General features: G+C 48.2%; 1 protein-coding gene across 1 annotated transcript in view; it reads right to left on the bottom strand.

The window, feature by feature from the left end:
- LOC134022728 (collagen alpha-1(XIX) chain) overlaps nucleotides 1-13,365 on the bottom strand; it is a 74,420-nt gene that overhangs the window by 16,931 nt on the left and 44,124 nt on the right. The window contains exons 14-19 of the mRNA XM_062464479.1: nucleotides 10,005-10,046; nucleotides 8,038-8,115; nucleotides 3,102-3,137; nucleotides 2,658-2,711; nucleotides 1,079-1,123; nucleotides 160-201 (exon numbers count right to left, since the gene is read on the bottom strand). Coding sequence (XP_062320463.1) covers nucleotides 160-201; nucleotides 1,079-1,123; nucleotides 2,658-2,711; nucleotides 3,102-3,137; nucleotides 8,038-8,115; nucleotides 10,005-10,046 — 297 coding nt within the window. The remainder of the gene's footprint in view (nucleotides 1-159; nucleotides 202-1,078; nucleotides 1,124-2,657; nucleotides 2,712-3,101; nucleotides 3,138-8,037; nucleotides 8,116-10,004; nucleotides 10,047-13,365) is intronic.

The raw sequence follows: 13,365 nt of genomic DNA, 5'->3' as shown, positions 1-13,365 counted from the left end.
AGAGTAAGCTAAAAGCTAAAACTCCATCTAGCCATTAGGAGGATTTGCAGTTTGAGAGTGGGTGTTTGAAATGTGTGACGAAGACTGCCTTCTGTATGTCTGCTTTAACACTGTAACATCTTTAATATTTAGACTGGGAGATGGAGGGCAGAGCAGTACCTTGAGCAGGACACTCAGATCTCCCACGATTGGCAAGGCAGTCTGAAGAAGAAAGACAGAGAGAGAGAGACAGAAAAAGAGACAAAGAGAGAGAACAAGAGAGAACGAGAGAGAGAGCGAGCGAGAGAGAGCGAGCGAGAACGAGAAAAGAGAGAAAATGAGAGAGAGAGAGAGAGAAAAATACATTAAAATGCCAGTAAACCTTTTCAGAAACATGTAACAGTGGTACTGATCCTCATGACCCCTCTTAAGCCATTCGTCTCTTTAGTTCTGTGGTTTCTCTGACAAAGAACCTTTATGAGTCATCTGCTGGATACTGGAATGACTGTACCAGCATCTCAGTCCCTGATCACAGTACATGGCAATAGTGAACTCTTACAAGCCATACTTAGGACTGAATACAATTATTTATAGCAATAGAACAACCTGCTGAGAAGGTTCCAGCTATGACCCAAAGTCGTTCCAGAGAGAATCCCAAACATTTGGGATTGAATCCATAAAGGCTTTCATTTGCCTGTTGGTACAATTGGGGTGGAGTGTAGTGCAGTAATGTATTCTATACTACAGTATGTGTGGGTGTGGATTAGTATAGTATTATAATGTATAAAATACTTTGTGTGGGTTTAATATAGTACTGAGGAATAATACATACTATGTTTGGGTATAGTGTAGTACAGTGAAAACATATAGTTTATTATGTTTGTGTATAGCGTATTATAGTACAATAATGTACATTATGTTTGGGTGTAGTGTAGAACAGTATAAAAATGTATACTGCATCTGGGTATAGTGTAGGACATAATAATCATGTATAGGCCTACTGTGTTTAGGTGTAGTGTAGTGCAGTATATTCATTTTATAGTGTATTTGGGTGTAGTGTGGGACAGTATAATAATATAAGGTGTATATAGTTACTCACCCGTTCCCCAGGGGGGCCTGGGAGTCCGGCACGGCCAGGGGAACCCTGCCAGAGAAAGGGAGAGAGAGAGACCATGACGCCCCCAGCTGGGTGCACTGAGCAGGGTAGAGCAGAATAGAATACAGCAGAGCAGAATATAGCAGAGCAAAGTAGTATAGAATATAACAGAATCGAGTAGATTACAGTAAAGCAGAGAAGAGTAGAGCATAGAAGAAGAATGTAGACAAGAGTAGAGCAGAGCAGCCCTGCCACTCGTCTCTTAAAGAGGGTCGTGTTTAGCCAGTGTGACTGTGCTGCTGCACCGTGCTGAGTATACTGAGGAGAGAATCACAAAGTCAGAAAGAGAAAAGCTTGTTTCTTTCATCTGCAGATGATTCTGTGTTCGTCTTCCCATGCTGTGTGTGTGGGTGACAGGGAGGGAGGGAGGGAGGGAGGGATGGAGGGAGGGTTGGAGGGAAGGAGGGAGGGAGAGAAGAGGTTGGGAGCCGGAAGGAGGGAGAGGTGGGTGGGTGGACGTAGGGATGGAAGGAGAGAGGAATAGGAGGATGGAGTGATGGGAAGAGAGAGGGATGGAGGGATTGAGTGATGGAAGGGTGGAGGGGTGGAAGGAATTAATGAAGCATTGAGGCAGGGGCGGCTGGCATGAATGGGCTAACAGGGATGAACCCTTTTAAAATAAAGTTGAGAAAATCGTTGTTCAAAAAACTTACAACAGACTGTTTAAAATGTTGGTGGCACCAAGAGCAGTCACACGAAAAAAGAAAACAAATGTAAATGGGCTTATTGTTTCCAGCCCAAACGCATCAGCTACCATTCATCTTCATAGTGTGTGTGATGTGGTTTTGAGGCACGCCCCCTTGATTTGCTGCTAGTTTGTGCTAAATGTATTCAGCCCACAGGCCACTGACATTTGACCAATGACAGCCGGGGGTGCTACTGTACAAGACTGGGGACTTGTGAGTGACAAGTGACTGGCACGCCCTTTTGACTTGTCGCCCGTTTGGCCTAAATTCATTCAGCCCACACAGGCCGTTGACTCTTTGTCCGATGACAGCAGACGTATAGACAGTAGAGTCAGGTGCTAGTGGCTGGTGTGGGTAATAGAGTCAGTGGAGAATGTGATCGTTGACATGGCTGGCATTAGCAACATTTTGAATTATGTGGATTATTTTCTTCATCTGTTTTCTTAATTTTCTTTGATTTTTTTTTAAAGTTAAGCAACTTGGGATACTCAAATGTTTAAATTACACAAAACGAAAAACGAAAACATCGTACGTTTTGTGTAAGTTGGTTTGAAAGACAGGACCGGTAATGGCAAGTGTAGCTAGCTAAGAATTAGCTTTTCTGTTGTTGTTGTAACTTGGTATCTCGGATGCAATTCTGCATTTGCTGCAGCGTGAACTGTTGATCAATGTATACCTAGCCTCCACTTTTTTAATCCACCCACCCAATATCACCACCAGCCGTCACTGGGTGACGTCACTGGTGGTGATATTGGGTGATTGGTTGATGGAAGGATGGAGGGATTGAAGGAAGGAGCAATGAAAGAAGGGAGGAAGAAGGGAGGGATCTCACTCACCTCTCTTCCAGGCACTCCTGCAGGGCCAGGTAGCCCAGGGGTTCCTACAGGCCCCTGGAACACACGCACAAACACACAAACACACACGCACGAACACACACACACAAACATGAACACATGAACAAACAAATTCCAAGCAGTTCCATGACAGTAATGATGCCATTTCAGGACCCAGACTGTAAGTGTCTTGTTGAAACACATGAAGAAGCCGTCTCTGAATATTCCATCTTTATCAACTGAGTCCAATGGTCTCTTCTTGGGTTTCTTATATTTCTCTGTACAAGAATGTGTAAGTATCTATGTGTGTATGTGTGTGTGAGAGAGAGAGCATGTGTGTATGCGTGTGTTTGTGAAAAAGGTGTGTGTATAGGTGTGTGTGTGAGCAAGTGTGTGTATAGGTGTGTGTGTGTAAGCAGGTGTGTGTAAGTGTGTGTGTGTCTTTACCTGTACCCCCGGCTTCCCCTGTGGTCCCATGGGCCCCTGTGAACACATAACACATCTTGTTAAAACATATACCCTGCAGAACAAACACACACACCCTGCAGAACACACACACACCCAGTAGAAAACACACATGCACACACACGGTCAAATCAACTCCTTGTTTTTCACATCCTTCAGTCCATCAATCCAGTGCTTCCAGCGAGTCCTATTGTACAAAGAGCAAACTGTCTCTGGTGACGAAAACCTCAGATAGGGTTGTAGTTGGGCTCTACACAGAATGTGATCTTTCACCTGCTCTATGAACCTGTGTTCTTCAGCCCAGAGGCCTCATCCCTGGAGGCAGATAGCCCTCCTACCCACCCAGCGTCTGAGCCTGGGCCACAGCCAGAACAGTGGAACACATAACCCTCAATGTTCATAGACAGCCAAGTTGTCCCCCCCAGTACTGATGATTGTGAATGCAGGCAGTATCGATGTGGGTGTTTGCCCATCCGTATATCTGAACCTGGCCTGCCCACCTGGTTTTCAAGCATTCAGCAGCTTCATGATTTAAGTAGCTTGTCCTGGACAAGAGTTTTTACAGAGTAATGTTAGAATGTATCTCTGCTAGGGTGACCAGAAGCATGACCCTGAACAGGAGGACACTTGGGTCCAAAAAGCAGGACAATCCCCAAAATGTGTTTACTGGGGGGGGTGTGGGCCATTAATATGAAATTAAGACAATAACATTAGTCATTTTAGTAAGTCAACATTTGTAATTTGAATACAAATTCAATTCTTCAATACAAGTGCACTGATTTTCAGTTGATGTTTCACAGCATGAAATAATTTGGTCAACTCAGCAGCGGTTGTTTCATCATCCGCTGTTGTGTTCGGAGCAAAACATTATGTTAAGGAAGAGTGCCCGGCAGAACTAGCATTATCCTTGTGCCATTCTGTAGCGGTATGCCGCTCTAAAGCCCCATTCCACCTACTACTCACGTCTATATCAGCTTACAGAAGGCATGATATTGATCTTTGCTGCTCTTAGTGGTAAAGTGGGGTTTGGAACTCTACGTAGGTTTGAAGGAGGTCTTTCTTTTTGGCATCTGAAAGCCTACATTTACATTTAGTCATTTAGCAGACGCTCTTATCCAGAGCGACTTACAGTAAGTACAGGGACATTCCCCTGAGGCAAGTAGGGTGAAGTGCCTTGCCCAAGGACACAACGTCATTTGGCACGGCTGGGAATCGAACTGGCAACCTTCTGATTACTAGCCCGACTCCCTCACCGCTCAGCCATCTGACTCCCCCACCTCATCACAAAAGCCTACGCGAGTGGTAAATGGCGACGGTGGGCAGGAAGGGTCAAAAAGGAGGACAAAAGGGCAAAAAGGAGGAAACGCAACAGCGGTCCGGACAAAGGGCTGGAAAACCAGACTGTCCGGACAAAATCCGGACGTCTGGTCACCCTAATCTCTGCCCATGCCCACAGCCAAAATTTCCTCTGTGCGTTCCCTTCCTTTAAAGGGGTCATTGATTGCAAAACCGATTTTACCTTGTCATAGTTGAATAACGACATGTCGGTGGGTAAAGGAGGGCCAGGATCTCAGACAGTAGTTTATAGCTACTGTCTGAGAACAACAAAGGAGAAAGTTTGAAACGTTTATAAAGTATATCGTAAATGCAGTGTTCCAGGCTGTACTGGAAATGCTGACACTTTTCATAATCTTCCCAAGGAACCAGATGGGCATGGCTGATGTTTTTCTATGAGAAGATCCCTGTGAAGTTCAACACTCATTTATTCATTTGCTTGAATCATTTCACCAAAGACAGTTTTGAATGAAAACCTTGGACAATTTAAAGAAGGATTTGCTAAGCCGCTGTTGCTGAAAAGAGGTGCTGTTCCAACCGTATGCTCATCACAAACGCAAGCTGTATGATTTTGTCGCTAACAGTTAGCCTATTAGCAATGCTAACGTCTCCTGTATCTAGCATAGGTAGAATGCTAAATACATTTCAAAACACATCAACATACCTTAATGACTCTAGCTAAACTAGTTGTAATCGGCATTAGAAGGGAAGATTCCGAAAAAATAGCCAGAAAACGAATAGAAGTCTAGCCTATTGCTAACGCCTGTCTAGATTATCTATTTTAAAGAACTGGAGCAAGGCAGGTGGATACGTTAGCATTGCTAATAACTGTTACCGACAAAATCATACTACAGCTTGTGGTTGTGATGAACATAAGGTCGGAACACACCTCTTTTCAGAAACAGCATAGCAAATCCTGCTTTACATTGTCCCAGGTTTTCAAAACCGTCCTTGGTGAAATGGTTCGAGCAAATGCGTCGAGGAGGGTCGAACTGCACAGGGATCTTCTACGCTACGGTATAGACAAACATCAGCCATGCCCGTCGAGTCAATGTTAGCTAGACTCTAGCTCAGCAGCTTTTTATTAACGCTGATTTGCAAGGAATGCAAGAACAGCTAGATAGCGAAAACACCTAGACTGTAGGCATGTAAACTAGTTTAGCTTGCTAACGCATGTCATTTACATGACAACACAGGTTATTTATTCGAATGAAACAGTCGGGAACATGAATTAACGCGTTAGCCCCATTGCCAATAAACTAGGCTAAATCATGGGGCTAACGCGTTAATTCATGTTCCCGACTGTTTCATTCGAATAAATAACCTGTGTTGTCATGTAAATCTACAATTCACGATGCATGTTTGTCCAGATCTTTATCAGGTTATTTTTATTTTTCAGCAAGATCTGTGGTTAACTGAAGCTGTGTTGAATCACAATATATTTTGGTTGCTGTAACGTTATCCACCTAAGTCGATCCCGTTTGCTTCGACAACAGAAGTGGAAACAACTAACGTTATCATTTCAAATGATATCTAGTCAATCGGTTGAAAACAGTGTTGTGTAGACACAATAGCAGAGCTGCCAACTCTCACGGTTTCGCCGTGTGACACACGCATTTCAAACATTTCTCACGCTCTCACGTATATCTCTGCTCTCATTGTATATCTCACGCTGAAAAGGCAACGCCAAACAAGTAGCCAAGCTAACGTTGTAAACAGTAACGGACGAGGCGCAGGTTAACGGAGTGAAGCATCATTGACTCGCACACAGCCGTGTAAACTCGCCTGGGGGGGAGTGAAGCTCGCGAAAGGTCGCCCGGGGGGGGGGGGGGGGGGGGTGGGTTGCTACCAAATCTCACGCCAAGGTTTTTGGAAAAGTTGGCAGCCCTGCAATAGATTTATTTGCACGTTTTTATTTCAAGTCTCCACCTTCGATGTTTCAGTGAGTGCTGTTTGCTTTTTTGCTCCGCAGCTTCACTCGTTGAAAACTAACCAATCAGCGCACAGCTCATCTATATATTCAAATCTACGCCAAGGTTTTTGGAAAAGTTGGCAGCCCTGCTGCTGATTCTCCACATCCCATCCGCTCACTTCTCTCTCTCTCTCTCTCTCTCTCTCTCTCTCTCTCTCTCTCTCTCTCTCTCTCTCTCTCTCTCTCTCTCTCTCTCTCTCAGCTCTCAGATTCTGTTCATCCTCTTACCTCCACTCTGTTTTCTCTCTCTCTCTGTTCTGCCAGAGTTCCGCCCCACCATTATTTGCAGCTAGACAACAAATGAAGTTTGAACTCTTTCTGACCTCCTGCCCCAGACCCCCTGACCTGACAGCTGAAAACCACAATCTCGCTTTCCTTGAGCTGAGGAAAAACAGTTGGAACTGCCAACCTTCAAAATACCACTTTTTTCCACATTTAGGATGGATGGAAATCACCAACATATTCTGTTTTTGTTACATGAACCACCGTGTAACCACCAGCAAGGCCCATAGCAACAACACTGTAGGTACACACGTCACTTGATTACAGTTCAGTAATGAACAGTACACGATACAGTAAAAAAAAATTAAAGACTTGGTACGACAGATCTTAGGTTTTTCAGGGGCACTACATCCACTACCGCTTCCACCCCTCCCCCATGCTGGGCCTTTCATGATGACCTATACCGCTATCACTTAAAGGCAGGGTAGGTCATGTTGTTGAGAAGCACGTTTTGTCATATTTCCTCAAATAAACTTTGCATCCTGATAGAAAACAATTAATTTAAAGGTTTTACTGTAACATTTAATTAATCCAATATCTGTGGGCATCGCAGGCCTGTAAAAAAACAGGACCAACCATTAAAGTCAGACCAGCACTAATGATTGGATGGCATTCGGGCCAAATGCTATGATTGGATGGGCCACTTGTTTGTCTGTCTACTTACCTCCTGGCAGTAGTCAGGCAGCGCATTCATGCGTTTAGAGGAGTGACTTCGAAGGGAGGGGTGGGATATATTTGTTTGAATCCTTTCAAACTCTGGCTAAAATTGGTAGGTTTCCAAAACTTGCCTTTCCTGCCTTTAACACCATTGAATTGCCATTTACCATAACAATTCCTACACTGTACCTGATGTATGAATTGTTACATGGTGGTGGATGTACTGTAACTCTAGGGATAAATGATGGGGTACCTCACTGACTGGCCCACTGTTTTCCCTGGTTTCATCCATATGCTGACATGAGAGGAAGAGGATCTGATGAATTCTCAACCATACTGTAAAATGTTGCCTGGGAACTGTACAGTAAAGTGATGCCTGGCAGCCTCTCTTACTGTAACCTTACTGTAAAGTCTTGCCTGGTAACCTTATTATAAAGTGTTGCCTGATAACCTTACTGTAAAGTGTGGCCTGATAACCTTATTGTAAAGTGTTTCCTGGCAACTTTACTGTGAAGTGTTGCCTGGTAACCTTACTGTGAAGTGTTGCCTGGTAACCTTACTGTGAAGTGTTGCCTGGTAACTTTACTGTGAAGTGTTGCCTGGTAACCTTACTGTGAAGTGTTGCCTGGTAACCTTACTGTGAAGTGTTGCCTGGCAGCCGTCTCTACTCACCGATGATCCAGGAAGGCCAGACCCAGGCTCCCCTTTCTCCCCTGGGTCCCCGGGCACTCCAGGGACACCCCGCTCCCCCTGGAGGTGGGAGGGGAGAGGGAACGGGGAGGGGAGGAGATGTGGGGTGAGGTGGGAGGGGAGAGGGAACGGGGAGGGGAGGAGATGTGGGGTGAGGTGGGAGGGGAGAGGGAACGGGGAGGGGAGGAGATGTGGGGTGAGGTGGGAGGGGAGAGGGAACGGGGAGGGGAGGAGATGTGGGGTGAGGTGGGAGGGGAGAGGGAACGGGGAGGGGAGGAGATGTGGGGTGAGGTGGGAGGGGAGAGGGAACGGGGAGGGGAGGAGATGTGGGGTGAGGTGGGAGGGGAGAGGGAACGGGGAGGGGAGGAGATGTGGGGTGAGGTGGGAGGGGAGAGGGAACGGGGAGGGGAGGAGATGAGGGGTGAGGTGAGAGGGGAGAGGGAACGGGGAGGGGAGGAGATGAGGGGTGAGGTGAGAGGGGAGAGGGAACGGGGAGGGGAGGAGATGAGGGGTGAGGTGGGAGGGGAGAGGGAACGGGGAGGGGAGGAGATGTGGGGTGAGGTGGGAGGGGAGAGGGAACGGGGAGGGGAGGAGATGTGGGGTGAGGTGAGAGGGGAGAGGGAACGGGGAGGGGAGGAGATGTGGGGTGAGGTGAGAGGGGAGAGGGAACGGGGAGGGGAGGAGATGAGGGGTGAGGTGAGAGGGGAGAGGGAACGGGGAGGGGAGGAGATGTGGGGTGAGGTGGGAGGGGAGAGGGAACGGGGAGGGGAGGAGATGTGGGGTGAGGTGGGAGGGGGAGAGGGAACGGGGAGGGGAGGAGATGTGGGGGGAGGTGGGAGGGGAGAGGGAACGGGGAGGGGAGGAGATGAGGGGTGAGGTGAGAGGGGAGAGGGAACGGGGAGGGGAGGAGATGAGGGGTGAGGTGAGAGGGGAGAGGGAACGGGGAGGGGAGGAGATGTGGGGTGAGGTGGGAGGGGAGAGGGAACGGGGAGGGGAGGAGATGTGGGGTGAGGTGGGAGGGGAGAGGGAACGGGGAGGGGAGGAGATGTGGGTGAGGTGGGAGGGGAGAGGGAACGGGGAGGGGAGGAGATGAGGGGTGAGTGTGAGAGGGGAGAGGGAGAGGACAGTCATGTCAGAGGTAGAGTAGAGACAACATGCAGCAGAATACAACTGATGACGGTGACTCCAGATGTGTGTTCAGACTGTATATAAAGATGGACGTCACGTCTCCCATTGCACTAAAATGAAGCCAAAATATCCCGGATACGGGTGCTGCCATCTTGGAGCCAGAGTCTGCACAGTAGTGATTGGGTGGTGGAGCCGTGGTATCGAGGTCCCACCCATGCACTCGCCCGACCCAATTGCGAGCACACACCCCCTGTGCTCTTAGCCTGGCTGCTCAGATGTTAGAGCTCACAGACTCTCCCGCTGGTTGTACTGGGCCTGAAGGCTTGTCAAAATAAGGTCAATACAACTAACCACACAGTCATTATTAGAAATTTACACATCTTAACACTATGAATAAAATATATAAGTAAAGTAATTTTCATTATAATTTAAATCAAACATAAATAACAACTTGATGGACAGCCAAATGATCTATCTTTAGCTCATAGACTGTGTTTAGCTAGATTAACCCCACAGTCTATGAATAGCACATGCATTGAATATGTTAGCAACTGGTAGTTAGCAATGCAGCACACAGTCCGCTGTGAATACTTCTACTACTACTACTCAGAGCAGCTGTCAATCACAGCTTTCAATTATGACATCTCACCCTATTTTTATATCGGCAAATAACTAAATAAATACAAACTGACCATAAAAAATGAGCACTTGTACAAACTTCAGTGTGAAAAGAACTACTTAAAATGTCAGAGACCATCTTTGGGAAAAACTCCATCTTTATATACAGTCTATGGCTCAGTCCCTCTGTAGGGGGAACCTACCTTTGGCCCTCGAGATGCCCTGGGTCCTAGTGCCCCATCTCCCTGAGAAGCATGGAAGAGAAGCAGTCAGGAGGCAGACACCTCCATCAGTACAAGGTTCACACACACACACTCACATCCCACACACACACACGCACATGCACACTCCCCCCCCCCCTCATCCATCAGTACAAGGATCACCCCCCCACACACACACACACACACACATTATCCATCCACTGTCAGTCCCAGGCAGACCCTGGCTGGCTGAAGCACCAGTAAGGGATCACATCTCACTGGGACAGTGGCTTCACCTTGTCCCACACTACACAAAGTCTTCTAACAGCTTCAGTCTGAAGGCAGGGAGTGAGAGAGAGAGGGGCTGACTGTGTGCAGTGCGCTGGTGTTGGGGATGAAGGGCACTGTGAGCTGTATTTCCTGTAGCCCTAAGAAGGGGGATTGATCTGTGCAGTCAGCACGTATTCCTCCTACGAGTCCTGCTCTTCCTTTCGCAAATGACGCCGCCCCAAAGTTTGCTTCCCACCCACGCAGCACTTCTGAGGAGAGGTAGCTCCTCTTCCCTGCAGACGGAGGTTAAGCATTCGGGAGGTTTGGGGGGACGTCAGCCTCGTGTTTCCGCTCTGGGGGATCCGGAACAACAACCATCTCAAGTTTGTTTCATAGGAACAGGAACACCTGTACTAACACCTGTACTCTGAATAACTGTATTAACTCCTGTACTAACACCTGTACTAATACCTGTACTAACACCTGTACTCTGAATAACTGTATTAACTCCTGTACTAACACCTGTACTAATACCTGTACTAACACCTGTACACAACACCTGTAGTCAGAACACCTGTACTAACACCTGTACTCAGAACAACTCACACACTCCTCTCTCTCTCCTCCCCCCTCACACACTCCTCTCTCTCTCCTCCCCCCTCACACACTCCTCTCTCTCTCCTCCCCCCTCACACACTCCTCTCTCTCTCCTCCCCCCTCACACACTCCTCTCTCTCTCCTCCCCCCTCACACACTCCTCTCTCTCTCCTCCCCCTCACACACTCCTCTCTCTCTCCTCCCCCCTCACACACTCCTCTCTCTCTCCTCCCCCTCACACACTCCTCTCTCTCTCCTCCCCCTCACACACTCCTCTCTCTCTCCTCCCCCCTCACACACTCCTCTCTCTCTCCTCCCCCTCACACACTCCTCTCTCTCTCCTCCCCCTCACACACTCCTCTCTCTCTCCTCCCCCTCACACACTCCTCTCTCTCTCCTCCCCCCTCACACACTCCTCTCTCTGTCTCCTCCCCCCTCACACACTCCTCTCTCCTCTCCTCCCCCTCACACACTCCTCTCTCTCTCCTCCCCCCTCACACACTCCTCTCTCTCTCCTCCCCCTCACACACTCCTCTCTCTCCTCCCCCCCTCACACACTCCTCTCTCTCTCCTCCCCCTCACACACTCCTCTCTCTCTCCTCCCCCTCACACACTCCTCTCTCTCTCCTCCCCCCTCACACACTCCTCTCTCTCTCCTCCCCCTCACACACTCCTCTCTCTCTCCTCCCCCCTCACACACTCCTCTCTCTCTCCTCCCCCCTCACACACTCCTCTCTCTCTCCTCCCCCTCACACACTCCTCTCTCTCTCCTCCCCCCTCACACACTCCTCTCTCTCTCCTCCCCCCTCACACACTCCTCTCTCTCTCCCCTCCCCCCTCACACACTCCTCTCTCTCTCCTCCCCTCAGAGAGAGAGAGAGAGAGAGAGAGTGGTTGTGTGTGTTGTCTGTGTGACTGTGTTGTGTGTGTGTGTTTGTATGTGTGTGTGACTGTGACGTGTTTGTGTGCGTGTGTGTGACTGTGATGTGTGACTGATGTGTGTGTGAAACTGTAAGGCTGGGTGACACCCTGCCTCCTCCTCTCATGCTAAAGTTGCTGGACGGAGTCTCTGCTTGATGGGACTCACACCTCATTGTGTAACTTACTGTTGCATTGCTAGTCATATGTTGATAAGTAAGGGTCAAGATGTGGTCTGATTGGTTGTTCTTGGGTATAAAGGTAATTGTGAAGCATTGTTCTGTGGATTCTTGATCTCCTGAGATCTTCTCCTCAGCTCTGGCTTGTCCTACTCTCCTTCCTCACCTCTTGCTTTCTCTCTGATTTACAATAATCAAGGTAGAATAGGTAACATTTTAAACCTTCAATTTGTGACATGTTTGTCTTCTAATTGAAATATCTATTTCATTTAACCTTACTTAAACCATCCGAGTAACCATTCTTACTCTGATTTAACACCATAGAGTCAAATACCTGTAACTCCATTGGTATAGGCATCATTTGTTTTATGTTAATACACGGTTCAGTTTACGTATTTTCCTTCAAACAGAGGGTAATATTTGGTTGTTTGGCCAATATTAAACTTCCTACAAAACAATGGGTGTTTGTTTGTGTAACTCAGAGTATGTGTGTGTGACTGTGTGTGTCTATTCATCTTAGTTTATGTCTGACTAAGTTTATGTGTGTGTGTGTGTGTTTCTATTGACCTACTGACTTCACACATGCTGGTATTTTTCACCCGGTATTTTACAAACCATAATTGGCCAAATTCAGCTAATCAATAATGGATGAGCAGTAAAGTCAAATCCCACGCTGACCATATGGATACAGCATGGTGTTTGATGACCTCACTCACTCCTCTCTTACTCCTTCTCCTAATGTATCTCTCTCTTTCACTGCCTGTCTCTCCTTCTCCCTCTTTCCCCCCCTCCTCCTCTCCTCCCCCTCACACACTCCTCTCTCTCTCCTCCCCCTCACACACTCCTCTCTCTCTCTCCTCCCCCCTCACACACTCTTCTCTCTGTCTCCTCCCCCTCACACACTCCTCTCTCTCCTCCCCCCTCACACACCCTCTCTCTCTCCTCCCCCCTCACACACTCCTCTCTCTCTCTCCTCCCCCCCTCACACACTCCTCTCTCTGTCTCCTCCCCTCACACACTCCTCTCTCTCTCTTCCTCCCCCCTCACACACTCCTCTCTCTCTCCTCCCCCCTCACACACTCCTCTCTCTCTCCTCCCCCCTCACACACTCCTCTCTCTCTCCTCCCCCCTCACACACTCAAACACCAGCTGGCATCTTTGCCCTGCCAGCCCACAACCGCTAACTGTCCACCAGTGACTGGCCTGCCTCTGCCCCCCTGCTCTGCCCCCCTGCTCTGCCCCCCTGCTCTGCCCCCCTGCTCTGCCCCTCTGCTCTGGGCTGGGCTTTTGGACTGTATGTAAGCACATCTCTTCACAGTAGTATACATGCTGAGAGCAGGTCTGACCCTCTGGAGAGAGAGAGAGAGAGAGAGAGAGAGAGAGAGTGTGTGTGTGTGTTT

This window comes from Osmerus eperlanus, chromosome 6, assembly GCF_963692335.1.
Source record: "Osmerus eperlanus chromosome 6, fOsmEpe2.1, whole genome shotgun sequence".
NCBI lineage: Eukaryota > Metazoa > Chordata > Actinopteri > Osmeriformes > Osmeridae > Osmerus > Osmerus eperlanus.
The sequence above is the reverse complement of the archived record's forward strand: the minus strand, read 5'-3'. Positions and strand labels throughout refer to the sequence as shown.